The 16,161-nt window shown below is 36.3% G+C and overlaps 1 protein-coding gene across 6 annotated transcripts in view; it reads left to right on the forward strand.

The window, feature by feature from the left end:
• The window catches only part of COL24A1 (collagen type XXIV alpha 1 chain), a 397,241-nt gene that overhangs the window by 259,127 nt on the left and 121,953 nt on the right, over window positions 1–16,161 (forward strand). For all 6 annotated transcript variants that reach the window (XM_044944759.2, XM_044944764.2, XM_044944763.2 and 3 more), the window contains exons 30-33: window positions 1,869–1,922; window positions 2,198–2,242; window positions 2,361–2,405; window positions 12,704–12,757. In XM_044944759.2, coding sequence (XP_044800694.1) covers window positions 1,869–1,922; window positions 2,198–2,242; window positions 2,361–2,405; window positions 12,704–12,757 — 198 coding nt within the window. The remainder of the gene's footprint in view (window positions 1–1,868; window positions 1,923–2,197; window positions 2,243–2,360; window positions 2,406–12,703; window positions 12,758–16,161) is intronic.

Raw genomic sequence — 16,161 nt, forward strand, 5'->3', positions numbered from 1 at the left:
GGGATTCTCCAGGCAAGAACACTGGAGTGGGTTGCCATTTCCTTCTCCAATGCATGAAAATGAAAAGTGAAAGTGAAGTTGCTCAGTCGTGTCCGACTCTCAGCGACCCCATGGACTGCAGCCTACCAGGCTCCCCTGTCCATGGGATTTTCCAGGCAAGAATACTGGAGCGGGGTGCCATTGCCTTCTCCGGGGGACATGTCATGGAGTACCTTAAATGCAGACTGAGAAATTGTAGTGCTTTGGCTCTAGTATGCCCAGTGGAGCTATACAGCCTCATGGAGTGTGAGTCCTCTCTGCAATCCCATGAATGTTCCCAACAGGATCAGGGTATGCAGTTACCCAAGAGCACCCAGGAAGAGCATCCTATTACAGTAAGCAGCTTTATAAATAGTATAGTATAAAGTTAAACTAAGTTGACCTCAGATGGGATACAGTAGAAGGTGCTAAAGCCAATGGGGCTTTTTCAAATCATCATGTTATATTAGGAAATTTGTATCATTGTTTTGCATAGAAATCTTCAATGCCTCCTCATTGTTTATTGATTCAACTATAAACTCCAGTCTTTACCTTTTAAATCCCAGTCTTTCTACAATTATTTATTAATATAGAAATACTAAAAAAATGTTCAGTGTAATCAATAACTCAGGTTAAACAAACTACATTTTTCATTCTTGCATATCTTCTTTTCTGCCTCTGTATCCCTTTCTCATATTATCCCTCTGTTTAGAATTTCTTCCAGAGCATGATCTCTGACTGTCAAAATAATAACCTCCATTCCCTTTACAACCTGTGAAAGCTCTCTCCCTCCTTTGAATCGCTTTACCCCTTAACACACCTTATCTCTGCCTGTATTATAGTTGCTTTTGTAATTCACCTTATATCATAATATGGATCCCCATAACATTTAATGCAACGCATTTTTCACAGTTAGTGTTCAGTTAATGGCTGTAGAATTTGATTAATTCTCTTTAAAAGGATTTTAAGATCTTCCAAGGTCAGTTATAATTTTGTCAAGGAATGTATACCATCTTTCATTAGAGAATGACTTTTGCAACTAATATTCACAGCTAATTACTCATTTAGTATTGATAGCAACACAGCTCAGAAATTTTAAACATACATGAACATTCTCAGCAGCATTTTCTGTTCCTTTTCTGTACCCATGGCCATCTTTCAGGTCAAGCAGGTGCATGGTAGAGAACATGCAGTCAGCATTCATTTCCTAATAAAGTAGTGAGAAGAGTGCCATTCCAAAAATATAAAACAAGAAGACTGTTTGGACAAACTAGCTACTTTAAAGTTACTTTACAGTTGTTTTTAGGATAAATTCTGGATTTCTGTAGAGTAAATGATAAGGTAAACAAAATACTTAAATAACAAATCTATATTACAGCCGCCTGCCTCAACAACTCAATCAGCTGTTTTTCTGGTTATCTGATTTACAATTTTGCATTAAATCTTGAAAACACTGGCCTGATTCTCCTATGCAAATGAGTTCACCCATATACCCAGCTGTATTCTTTACTGTGTTCCGGGCCCAGAAACAAGCAAAAGGAGTTTGTCAGCTATTGAGGGCAATATCTCCATTTGTATAGATGCATAACAGTACAAAGGTTAAAGTGTCTGCCTGCAGTGCGGGAGACCTGGGTTCGATCCCTGGGTCAGGAAGATCCCCTGGAGAAGGAAATGGCAACCCCTCCGGTATTCCTGCCTGGAGAATCCCATGGACGGAGGAGCCTGGTTGGCTACAGTCCACGGGGTCGCAAAGAGTCAGACACGACTGAGCGACTTCAGTCACTCACTCACTCATAACAGTACAAAAGAAACAGGTAAAATTAACAACAGGATATTTTTTTCATCTCTAGGGACCAAGAGGACCAGATGGTCCCTTAGGAGAACAGGGTATACAAGGTACCAAGGTAATCATTTATTTTCTCATTTCATATGCAGTTAAATATTTTTGAGCCTGTATTTCCTACCTGTCTAAACACTGATGTATTTTCTTATAAAAGTATGATTCTAATTTTTAAGTCTAATTATGAAACGTACATAAAGTTTTCACTGTACTCACAGAAATGTGTCTTTGTGTTTTTGAAGTATGCATTTAATGTCTTACTTTTTTGGTATGTGAGTGTATGTGTGTAAGACCATAATTCCCATTCTTATTAACTCACCTGTTATTGATTCTTATTAGGGTGAAACAGGAGATCAAGGAAAAAGAGGGCCTCATGGTCTTATTGTGAGTAGTAAAATATTTCACATTAATGATAAACATATAAAATCTTCCATTTTTCTTGGTCTGTGATTCATATTTCAGGAGGGAGCTGCTTGACCCAGGCATTTTCTTTCTTGTGTAGGGTAAGACTGGAAACCCTGGAGAGAGAGGAGTTCAAGGAAAACCAGTAAGTAATTAAAAATAATCAAACCATAAATATGTTTTACCCATTTTATCCTCTGATACAACTCTTGTTTAGTAATCAGTATGTTAGACTAAGAGAATGTCAGTTATTTTCCTCCTTTAGTCCTTAGGTCATTCTTTCATTGGGGCAAATTGCTTACTCATTCTGGGCCTTTTCTGTACCTATCTATAAACTGATAGTGGTAACTGACACTTTAACTTCATCTGATTATGATAGTTTTTCTGTAAAACCCATTTCAAGATAAAGTAGTGTGATATCATATAAATATAATGAAACATTATGAAGCTAATGTAAGAAACTTCTTTAAGGCCTCATGCCTGATTTCATTTTAACTGAACTTGTGTTGTTTGGACCCTTGGCGTGTGGAGCTGTGTGTGTCTTTATATTTCCCATGGCCCTACTATAAGAGTTTTTAGTATCATATAATGCTAAATATTTTCCTACCATCAGAAATCTCAGAATTATACAGTTTTTTTCTCTGGGACATAAGTTCTGTGGTTATCAATATTAATTGAAGGGAAGACAATGTTTTTAAAAAGAGAAATATATTCACATACACATGTATGTATAATTTTGAATACATGAGCTTAAACATATGGGTTTTTTATTTCATTTTAAGCATAGTTTTTAATGTCATTTTGATCTGTTATATACATATATGTATAATTTAAAATTATACAGTTTAAATATACGGCAACTGAATAGTCAGAAAAGGATAGGACAAAATTGCTCTAGTTGCTGTAGTAGTTATCACTGAAGTCACTGGATTCGCTTGCTCGCCTATGAAATCTGCTGCCCCCTGCCTGTTGTTTCCCATAATAGCATTGCTTTTGACAGTGGTCAAACCTACAGTAGCAGAGACTTAGAGAAAAACGGTTGTATCCAGGGAAAGAACTTGTTTGTGAGACTATATTATTAATTGAAGTCACTCTGAAAGACTATTTCTGAGTATTAATATTCATCATCTGAGTATATATCGATGTATAAATGTAAACAGTGTTTACATTTATTTTACATTTATTTATGTAAACAGTGTTTCTGGAGATTCTTCCATGTTGCTGCACTGTACACAAAATTAATATTTGTGATGAATGGAAACATTGGGAATTTTTCAAATCTGTTCTTCTTATTTTAGAAAAATGAAGACAGGAGAAATTAAGTTACTTACACATATTGTACACTGTTGACATTCCTTAGATTTTACCTTCATGTTCAGCTTATCACATATGCCTGGATAAATATAAAATTAGATACCTGGTTTCCTCAACCAAAAATGGTTGAGGAAACCAAATGGTTCTTACTAGAACTTAACTAGCTGACAGCAAACAAGTCTCATAGACTATTGCAAGAGTAAAGTTACGTTAGCAGAGGACAGTACAAAATGAGTTAATACTAACTGTTGAGGTTTACTTAGATTTATACATACATCATCCCCTTGGTCTTGATTGAACTGAAAGAGACTTGAGACCTGAAGAAAGCTAGGATCAATCAATCCAACAAATCCAGATGCCCCCCAGATACATTTGATCCTGCACAGTAATCTCAGTGTCTCTAATCATTTTTTCACTGTCAACAATCAGACAGTGCTTATAATAGAAAGATACACCGGAGGTCGGATTGACCTTTGTTTTAGTGCATACTGCTAATAATGTATTGTCTTGGCTAGGTTGGTTAGCTTTTCAGATCATATATTCTTCATGTGTAAAATAGACATCTCTAAATTCTCATGGAACTGATGCTTTTGAACTGTGGTGTTGGTGAAAACTCTTGAGAGTCCCTTGCAGCAAGGAGATCCAACCAGTCCATCCTAAAGGAAATCAGTCCTAAATATTCATTGGAAGGACTGATGCTGAAGCTGAAACTCCAATACTTTGGCCACCTGATGCAAGGAACTGACTCATTTGAAAAGACCCTGATGCTGGGAATGATTGAAGGTGGGAGGAGAAGGGGACAACAGAGGATGAGATGGCTGGATGGCATCACCGACTTAATGGACATGAGTTTGAGTAAGCTCCAGGAGTTGGTGATGGACAGGAAAGCCTGGCATGCTGCAGTCCATGGGGTCGCAAAAAGTCAGACACCACTGAGCAACTGAACTGAACTGAACTGAACTGACTGAAATTGTCATAATGCTAAAACTAGGTATTAAATGAAAATTGCTAGCACATAATAGTTCTCGGCTTGTCCAAATAAACAGAAGTATACTTGTTATGTTGTTGTTCAGTTGCTCAGTCATGTCCAACTCTTTGCAACCCCATGGACTGTAGCACACCAGACTTCCTTGTCCTTCACTCTCAGTGCTCAAGCCCATGTCCACTGAGTCAATGATGCTATCTAACCATCTCATTCTCTACTGCCATCTTCTCCATTTGCCTTCCATCTTTCCCAGCATCAGGATCTTTTCCAATGAGTCAGCTCTTCACATCAGGTGGTCAAAGTATTGGAGCTTCAGCTTTAGTATCAGTCCTTCTAGTGAATATTCAGGATTGATTTCATTTAGAATTGACTGATTTGATTGCCTTGCAGTCCAAGGGACTCTCAAGAGTCTTCTCCAGAACCACAATTCAAAAGCATCAGTTCTTCAGCGTTCAACTTTCTTTATGGTCCAACTCTCACATCTGTGCATCACTACTGGAAAAGCCATAGCTTTGACTATACAGACCTTTGTTGGCAAAGTGATGTCTCTGCTTTTTAATGCACTGTCCAGGTTTGTCATAGCTTTTCTTCAAAGGAGGAAGCATCTTTTACTTTCAGGGCTACAGTCACCACCTGCAGTGATTTTAGAGCTCAAGGAAATAAAATCTGCTATTGTTTTAATTTTTTCCCTGTCTATTTGCCATGAAATGATGGGACCAGATACCATGATCTTAGTTTTTTGAATGTTGAGTTTGAAGCCAGCTTTTTAACTCTCCTCTTTCTCCATCATCAAGAGGCTTTTTATTTTCCTCTTCACTTTCTTCCATTTGGGTGGTATCATCTGCATATCTGAGGTTATTGATATTTCTCCTGGGAATCTTGATTCCAGCTTGTGCTTCATCCGGCCCAGCATTTTGCATGATGTACTCTGCATACAAGTTAAATAAGTAGGGTGATAATATATAGCTTTGATGTACTTCTTTCCTAATTGGGAACCAATCCATTATTCCATGTCTGGTTCTAACTGTTGCTTCTTGACCTGCCTACACGTTTCTCAGGAGACAGGTTAAGCGACTGGTGTTCCCATCTCTTTAAGAGTTTTCCACAGTTTGTTGTGAGTCAAAGGCCTTAGCATAGTCAATGAAGCAGAAGTAGATGTTTTTCTGGAATTCCCTTGTATTTTCTGTGATCTAATAGATGTTGGCAATTTGATCTCTGATTCCTCTGTCTTTTCTAAATCCATCTTGTACGTTTGGAAGTTCTCAGTTCACATACTATTGAAACGTAGCTTGGAGAATTTTGAGCATTAACTTGCTTGCTTGTGAAATGAGTGTAATTGTGCAGTAGTTTGAGCATTCTTTGATATTGCTCTTCTTTGGAATTGGATGAAAACTGACCTTATCCATATTTGTCTATGGGCCAATGTTATTTCCTATACTTTTCTTCTGTCTGTGTGTATACCTGACTCAGAGAATCAAGAAGAAAGGACATGATGCATTGTGTTATTAAGGTGATAAAGTCCACATAACTTATTAGTTTTCTAAATCTCATAAAAGAAACTATAAACAGTTCATTCATCATTGATTTTTATACAGATACTCTTTCAGTTAATGAGATAGGGGTATTAAATCCTCTACCTTCGATTTTTGTATTTGTCTATGACTCTAATTCTTTCAGATTCTGCTTTATACATTTTGAAACTATTTTTAGAGTATTTGCATATGGTTATTATGTCTTCCCAATCAACGGACCCTTTTATTATCATAAAACGTTCCTCTTTCTGGTAATACTTTTTATTTTGAAATCTACTTTATTTGATATGAGTCTCTCTGTTTGCATGGCATATGTTTTTCATTCATTTATTTTCAAGCTATCTGTACCTTGATGTTTAAAGTGAGTGTCTTAAAGTTATATCTTGCCTTTAAATTCATCCTGACAACCTCTGCCTTTTAATTAGTATTGGCTCCATTTCCACCTAATGTAGTTATTGAGGTAGCTGCATTTAGGCCTCCCATTTTATGACAGTTTTTCCTTTGTCATGGTGGTGGTGTTCAGTGCCTTCTTCATTGTTGTTCAGTCGCTCAGGAGCGTCCAATTCTTTGTGACCCCATGGACTGTAGCATGCCAGGCTTCCCTGTCTTTCACCATCTCCCGGAGTGCCTTCTTTGGGCAGTGGATAACTTTGAGAACTCCATTTTAATTCAGTTATTGACTTTTTAACTATACTTCTTTTCATTATTACTTTTAAGTGGTTATTCTAGGTCAGAAGTCAGCAAACTATCTCTGTAAAGAGCCACAGAATATTTTAGGCTTTGTGGCCATGTGGTCTCTGGTGCAACTACTCAGCTCTAGTGTCATAGTGTGAAAGCAACCATAGACAGTACATAAAGAATGAGCTGCTGCTGCTAATGCTAAGTTGCTTCAGTTGTGTCTGACTCTGTGCGACCCCAGAGACGGCAGCCCAAGAGGCTCCCCCGTCCCTGGGATTCTCCAGGCAAGAATACTGGAGTGGGTTGCCATTTCCTTCTCCAATGCATGAAAGTGAAAAGTGAAAGGGAAGTCACTCAGTCGTGTCCGACTCTTAGCGACCCCATAGACTGCAGCCTACCAGGCTCCTCCATCCATGGGATTTTCCAGGCAAGAGTACTAGAGTGGGATACCATTGCCTTCTCCCAAAGAATGAGCATGATTGTTCAAAAAAATTATTTACAAAATCAGGTGATGATCCAAATTTGGCACTCCGACTGTAGTTTCCCAAAAACTGATTTAGGGGTCACAGCCTAAGGTTCTAATGTCTACTTAGAGTTAATGTAGTAATACTTAACATAATAGTAAGAAATTTGTGGCCATATAAATTTGTTTACCAGCATCCTGTCTTACATGCTATACTTGTTTTATGTATTACATTTCTATATATGTTATAAACCCCATATTTCAAAGTTAAAATTCTACTCTAATATAAATAGAATACTTTTTGTTTTACTATAAATTAAATACATGTTTTAGAGATATTTAGAAGGAAAGTAGTGATTTTTAAATGTATCTATGCATTTACTCTTTCTGGTGCTCTTAATTCTTTCTATATATGCACATTTCTAAGAGGTATATTTCCCTGAAGCCTGTAGAACTTCCTTTAGATTTCTTATAGTCAAGCTCTTTTAGTGATGAATTCTCTTAATTTTTCTTTATTTCACCTTTATTCTTGAAGGATATTTTCACTGATTACAGAATTCTGGGTCAACAAAGTTTTGTTTTGTTTTGTTTTGCTTCCATTCAGTACTGATTCCATTCAGTGCTGTAAAAATGACATGCCATTTATTTTTGGCCTGCATTATTTCTGAAGAGTGGTCTACACTTACCTTTATCATTATTCCCCTGCATATAATGTATCATTTTTCTCTGACTGTTTTCAAGATTCTCTCTTTATCTTTGGTTTTCAGTAGTTTGATTGTGGGAGAAGGCAATGGCAACCCATTCTCGTACTCTTGCCTGGAAAATCCCATGGATGGAGGAGCCTGGTAGGCTGCAGTCCATGGGGTCGCAAAGAGTAGGACAGGACTAAGTGACTTCACTTTCACTTTTCGCTTTCATGCATTGGAGAAGGAAATGGCAACCCACTCCAGTGTTCTTGCCTGGAGAATCCCAGGGACGGGGAAGCCTGGTGGGCTGCCGTCTATGGGGTCGCACAGGGTCAGACATGACTGAAGCGACTTAGCAGCAGCAGCAGTTTGTGATGTGCCTAGATGAGTTTTCTTCACATTTATCCAGCTTGAGGTTTGCTGATTTTTTTTTATGTGTAAATTAGCTTTCACGAAATTTGGAAATTAAAACATTTTTTTTTTTTCAAAAATTTTTTCTACCCAATTTTCTCTCTTCTTTCCTTCTTGTATTCTAGTTAAATATATGTTATTCATTCTGATTACCTTAGATCCCTGGGGCCCTATCATTCCTAATTCAGTCTGTCTTCTTCCTGTTTGTTTGTTTTTTTTTTTTAAAATGGATAACCTAAATCTATCTTCCCTAACTTGTTAAGGAAGCCCTTTTAATTTTATTCTTGATATTTTATTTTAAACTTTTATTTGGATATTTAGTTTTCAGTTCTATAATTGTCATTGTTTCTTTTTATAGGCACTCTTTTTATTCTGAGATTTCCTGTTTATCATAAGTACATTTTTATTTATATGAGTGAGCATTTTTATTTACATGAGTGAGCATTTTTATATTCAGTTCAGTTCAGTTCAGTCGCTCAGTCGTGTCCAACTTTTTGCGACCCCGTGAATTGCAGCATGCCAGGCCTCCCTGTCCATCACCAACTCCCAGAGTTCACTCAGACTCACGTCTATCGAGTCAGTGATGCCATCCAGCCATCTCATCCTCTGTCATCCCCTTCTCCTCCTGCCCCCAATCCCTCCCAGCATCAGAGTCTTTTCCAATGAGTCAACTCTTCGCATGAGGTGGCCAAAGTACTGGAGTTTCAGCTTTAGCATCATTCCTTCCAAAGAAATCCCAGGACTGATCTCCTTCAGAATGGACTGGTTGAATCTCCTTGCAGTCCAAGGGACTCTCAAGAGTCTTCTCCAACACCGCAGTTCAAAAGCATCAATTCTTCGGCACTCAGCTTTCTTCACAGTCCAACTCTCACATCCATACATGACCACAGGAAAAGCCATAGCCTTGACTAGACGGACCTTTGTTGGCAAAGTAATGTCTCTGCTTTTGAATATGCTATCTGGTTGGTCATAACTTTCCTTCCAAGGAGTAAGCGTCTTTTAATTTCATGGCTGCAGTATTAACTACTTTAAAAATGTTGTGTGATCCTACTAAAATCTGTATTATCTTGAATCTGGTTTCCATTAATTGCCTTTTCTTATAAATATGGGAAATTTTCCCTGTCAAGTAATTTTAAACTATATCTTGAATATTTTGACTTATTCATTGTGGAGACTCTAAAGTCTGTTATATTTCTTTGAAAAGTATTGTTTGTTTTTTAATTTGTCAGGCATTTAACTTGGTGATCAAACTCCAAGTTTTCTCTCTTTTGTGAGTAGATGGCTGCTGAAATCTCTGTTAAGTGCTTTTAACCTTGTCTGGTCAACTTAGAGTCTGATGTACCAATACAAACCTACACGTGATTATTTAAAATAGAAGGGCACTGAATGTTTCATTTCTCATGGAAATAAGTAAAAAGCAGTTTAGTATAGTGAAAGACCTTGACACTGGAATCAGACATATTCAAAACCAGTTTCTGGTTCTTCCACTTACAGCTGTATTGACTTAGTACAAATTATTTGACCCTTCTGAACTTCAGTTTTCCTATCAGTAAAATGCGATACATTTATAGTTATAAAAAAAAATCATGCTCATTATGTTCCTAGCACAGGCCCTCAATAAATAGCAACCACTATAGCCATTATCCTCCTGGCACCGCTGGCAGCATTGCTGATGTGCATCATGGAGCAAGGAGTTGTACTACAGATAAGGTATTTCAGTAGCCTTATAGCCTTAAAGGGAATCTGAAAAGCCTTAAAAGGAATTTTTACTTTGTGCCAGCTTGTTCTTTCCTTTTTCATCTCTGATAAAAATAATTAGGGTCCATTTAGATCATTTCATAGCTTTGCCAAACAGCATTTATGCAGCATTAGCAGTATTAAAAATACATATCAAGCTTAATATTGTGTCCAGTCACACTTTACAAAGCAAATTGGGCGAGTATTATTTAAGGTTCTAAGTGCTTTATGTTTCAAATGGTGTATCAGGCATAGAGGGATCCCTTATACTGATCTGGTCTTAATTTAGGAGTATATGGGTAACATGTGATTTTCATGACTGAAATATGGTCTTAGTCAGATGAGCGTCCACAAGATTTTACAAATCTGCCTTTCTCTAATCGCTTCACCAATGGCTCAGCAGTAAAGAATCCACCTGCAATGCAGGACGCGGGTTCAATTCCTGGGTTGGGAAGATCTCCTGGAGAAGGAAATGGCAACTCTCTCCAGTAGTCTTGCCTGGAAAATCCCATGGACGGAGAAGCCCCTACAGTCCACGGGGTCACAAGAGAGTCATACACAACTGAGCAGCCAAACAACAACAACTACTTTCTCTAATCAGACAATCATATGTAACTAAACATAGCATTGATGATTATAACTTAGATTCTTTGTTCCTGGAAATTTTTAATATCTTCCAATTTAATATCAATTTTTAGATTTTAAATTTAAGATAAAAGGATAATTGTGATCTGCTATATAATTGCCAAACTTCCCAAAGGCAATAATTTAGAAGAGTAGGAGTAGCAAATTGCAAATAGATAAGGGCAGTATTTTATATATCATTAGTAATCATCAGTATCTGGTACACAGTACATGCTCAGTTATACTTTGAATGGAAGGATCAAAGAGGACCTGGAATTAGATTTAGAGTTTTATAGCCCTGGTTTCTCAGACAATAAAGAATCCTGCAATATAGGAGACCTGGGTTAGATTCATGGGTTGGGAGGATGCCCTGGAGAAGGAAACGGCTACCCACTCCAGTGTTCTTGCCTGGAGAATTCCATGGACAGAGGAGCCTGACAGGCTACAGTTCATGGGGTCACAAAGAGTAGGATATGACAGAGCAATTTTCACTTTACATATCATTTTAGAATATACCTCCATGTCCAAGATTCTATTTTATGTTACCGTGGATAGCATGGTGTAAAAATGGGATAAAATAAAGAACACTGGAGAGGTCCAATTTGATCATTTCTGGTCATTAGGTTCTGAGACCCTTGTGCCTTCCCAGGCTATAAGAGCATAAGTCACACTTCTTTATTTCTTGCCTGGAAAATCCCATGGACAGAGGAGCCTGGCAGTCTACAGTCCATGATCACAAAGAGTTGGATATGAGTGACTGAGCATACACACAGATATAAAAAACTTCTATGACTCATGGACAGAATAATAAACAACAATGGCAAAATGAGCAAAAGGACTTGAGTAACCATTCCTTTAAAGGAGATCTATAAATGGCCAATAAATACATAAAAAGATTCTCAGTATGACTCATCTTTAGGGAAATGCAAATCAAGACCACACTGAGATACCACTTCCCACCCAGGGTAACTATTATCTCACATACACACACACACACACACACCCCTACACCTATATATGAAGAAAAAATAATCAGTGCTGACAAGGATGTGGAGAAATAGGAATCCTTGTGCCATGCTGGTGGGAATGTAAAACGGTGGGGCTGCTGTGGAAAGCAGTTTGCCCAGCTCCTCAAATTGTTGAACATAGAATTATATATTAATCCATCAACCCATATAACTCACTTCTAGGTGCCCCAAAGAGTGTAAAGTACAGATACAAACAAATACTCATATATTAACATTTATAGGAGTGTTAGACATAATAACCAAAGTGTAGAAAACCTGAATTGTTTATTGATGATTAATGGATAAACAAAATGTGGTATATACATACAGCCAAATATTATTCAACCTTAAAAAGGAAGGAAGGCTTGACACATATTACAAATGGATGGATCTTTATGCTACATGAAATAAGCCAGACACAAAAGAAATATTGTATGATTCCATGTATATAAGACCCTTTAATTACCTACTTTGACTGCCGCTGCTGCTGCTAAGTCGCTTCAATCGTGTCTGACTCTGTGCGACCCCATAGACGGCAGCCCACCAGGCTCCTCCGCCCGTGGGATTTTCCAGGCAAGAGTACTGGAGTAGGTTGCCATTGCCTTCTCCACCTACTTTGACTACTTTAAGTCAAATTCATAGAGACAGAAAGTAGAATTGTGGTTGCCAGGGGAGGCGGGTGGGGGATAGGGAGCTATTTAATGGGTACAGAGTTTCAGTTTGGGAAGATAAAAAAAATTCTGAAAGTGGATGGTGGTAATAATGGTGAACACAACAATGTGAATATACTTAATGCCACAGTACTCTAAATTTACACATACTGTACACTTTAAAATTATTAAAATGGTGGATTATATGTGATACGTATTTTAACACAAAATAAAAAATAAAGAATAGATAAAGATAGAAAAATCAGATGGGAGGATTGTAAAAGAAAGCTGAGGTATGAAAACTAAAACATTTTCAAACATCATTTTTTCTCTAAGCTTTACCTTTGTTTATTCAGGGTTTGCAAGGACCCCCAGGGACTACTGGAGACAGGGGACTTACAGGAGAACCGGTAAGTATATTTTTATGTGTTTCTAATTGTGTTTTTCTCATAATGTATTTTACCTGTCTCTTATTATTGCTCTGTTGTTCTGTGGCTGGTATGTTTTTGAAATCAACATTTATCATGTGCAGTTAATTATAAGGATGAATATTTTTGCTGTGAAGATAATTTATAGTGCCTTCCTGGTTTCATAAAGTCAAATTTGGTTCTGTTTATCTGAAACCATTAAAACTTCATGTATTTCTATTTTCAACAAATATAATTCTGTTTTATTGACTCTCAGAATTTTTTTCTTAACAGCTTGCTGTTTATATAATAATTATTATACTCCCCCAACACATACACACACACAAAATCACACTTATGAGGGCAACTCTATAATAAAAGACCATATAGAGAAGCCAGACTCTACACATAATGGGCCAAAATGTGGAAACTTGACAGAAATGCTAGTAGGTCAATAATTCAAAAACTTACATGACATTTTCATACATAGGACTCAGTTATAGATTTTCCATAGAAAATGAACTGTGAAAATGAAATACCTTGCCACACCTTCTTTCTCACAATATATTCTTTATTGCCTATGAAGTCATTCTTCTGGCTAATGGTATCAGCTGTAATGTGCAGTAACATGCTCCTAAGATTTACAATACAAATAGTCTTTGAAACTACTGTGTGGTTGATCTTATCCATCACATGACACAAAAGTTTATAAGTGGTTTTTGCACAGTTCATTTAGCTAGTATGAAGGGGAAAATTCTAATAGTCGAAGAACTATTCTTACCCTTCTGTGTTCATTTCCTGCTTTATATATTTAACCTGTGGGATAAGCTCTTCAAACAATAAGTAAAGATTTGGCTATGTGTATAATTTTTCCAAATATAGAATCTTAAATGTGATACTGATTTTATCAAACTAAATTCTTCTCAGTTTTCTCTGGTTTGTATCTCTTAACCTGCCTTCCCAATTCTAATATTTATTTGATCAAAAATCATGCAAATATCTAAATATCTCTGTCTTCTAAAGAGACGATAGCTCCTTGAAGTCAGAGACCTTTTTTTTTTGTCTTTGCCATCCTCTTTCCTGTTACAATATCTGGCATATTTATCTATCTAGTGAATATTTGTTAAACAGCACTAACCAAAAGGTAATATACCCAATGATGTAATCATTTAGCTGGTAATATTAGCTGAAGTGAAACAACAGTAAAACTAATCTTAATAAAGAATGCATTTAAGTCACGATAAGCATTATCCACGGAGCTATGGCAACAACAGAGATAATATCAAGTTTTATACAAAAAAAGATTTACTGTTGTAACTGTAAGTGACTAAATGGCTGAAAAAGCTTAAAAATTGACATTCAGGTCCCAGGGTCAGTGGCTCTGGTAAATAAAATATAAAGCAATTTGTAATGGGTGTGATGGGCTTTGTTTCACATATTTGAGCTACCTAGTAAAATCTAAGGGAATGTATAACAAAATAAACCATCTTAATCTAGGGTTAGGGAAACTTCTGGAAGAGGAGAATTTGTGCTGTGAACTGAAGGATGAAGAGTGGGTTACTTAAGCAAATATGGGGAAAAGTCATTCCAGAGAGAAGTCATGACCTGGGAGAAAGCCTTAAATATTAATCTGAAGATCTAAAAGAAGGCCAGTGTGACTGACACAGGGAATCGAGTGGGAAGTAAGTACAAGATGAGGATGGAAAGGGAGGCAGGGGACAAAACACATGCAACTCTATAAGCCCCATTCCCAAGATATGTATTTTTAGCCTAAAACCAAAGGGATATCACTGAAGGGATAGGGCTAATTGTATGATTGTCTTATTGTTTCATAAATCTCACCCAAACCAAATAGGAATGGACCAAGGAAGCCTTTCTGTTACAACAGTCCAGATAAGATACAATAGAACTTTTTTTATTAGTAGAGAAAAAAGTAGGTATAAAATATTCCAAATGAGATAAAATCAACAGGAGAAAGATGTAAAGTATGTGAAATATCTGAAGTATGGTTTCTAAGGTTGTGGCTTGAAGTATCAGTAGGTTCTCTCTCATTGAAACTGAACCACAACTGCTGAAACTCGTGTGCCTAGAGCCCGTGCTTCGTAACAAGAGAAGTCACCACAACGAGAAGCCCACATACCACAATGCAGAGTAGCCCTCACTTGCTGCAACTAGAGGAAGCCCACATGTAGCAGCAAAGGCCCAGTGCAACCAAAAATAAGTAAATACAATTATAAAAAAACAGATTTTAGGAGATACACTAAATGTTAAAAGAGTTAAATGGTGGTTTGGGGTAATTTTTACTTTTATGTATTTTCAAGTGTTCTATAATGAACATATTTAGGGGGCAAAGTTATCTTTAACATTATATTTTTAAAATAAAATGACAAGTCACAAACTGGGCAGATGTTAGCAGTAAAACAGGACAGGAAAGAGTTAATGTCCACAACATATAAAGAACTCTACAAAATTTTTTAAATGACTCCCAAAATACATGGGCAAAGAGCATGATCAGGCAACATGTAGAATATTACAAAAATCTGATAAACAAATGACTGAATATTCAACCTCAAACATAAAATTTTAAGATACTAGGTGGTCCGTCAATGATGAAGAACTTAAAAAATAACTTATTGATAAAATAATATTCTATGCTGGTATGAATTTAATGAAATAGATTCTAATTTTATATATTGTGGAACGTTAATTTTTACAGCCTTTCTGAAAGTTGACTTGATGTTATGAGCAAATAATGCTATCATGTTTCTCTCAGTGTGTTTCTGCTAGGATAAAACAACATTCTGAGGAGAATCCATAAATTGTGAAATACTGTGCATAACATGTAATAAACCATAATTGAAAAATATTAGTGACTTCTTAAAACCTTTAATGGCTGTGCTGTTGAGTAAGAAAATTTGTGATACCTACATACCAACCTTTTAATTCTAATTCAAATATTTATCTCAATTATTTGGCAATATTTTCTGATGTAACAGACTTAACATTTACTTACAGTCTAACTTGTATATAATAAAGCCTATAAAGCAAACTTTTATTGTAAAGAAGAATTAAAAACAATATAACTGCCTAGCATTAAGAAAATTATTAAATCATAGTACTGCAGAATGTTAAATGGAATATAATATTATATAGCTATTGAACAAATTTGTTGTGAAATATTTATAATATGAAATTTTTGCATTTATAATATACTCTTAAATATTAAACAGATACAGTTATTTATAAATATGTTCCCACAAAAGAACTAGAAGGAAATATGGAAGTATATTTACAGTGTCATCTCTGTGGACAGAATTACAGATGATTTACTTAATCTGTTTCTTTTTGTAGTTTCCATACTTTTTGAATATTTTAAATGAACATTAATACAACAACTTAGAAAAACA

The sequence above is a fragment of the Bubalus bubalis genome, chromosome 6, assembly GCF_019923935.1.
Source record: "Bubalus bubalis isolate 160015118507 breed Murrah chromosome 6, NDDB_SH_1, whole genome shotgun sequence".
NCBI classification, from domain to species: domain Eukaryota; kingdom Metazoa; phylum Chordata; class Mammalia; order Artiodactyla; family Bovidae; genus Bubalus; species Bubalus bubalis.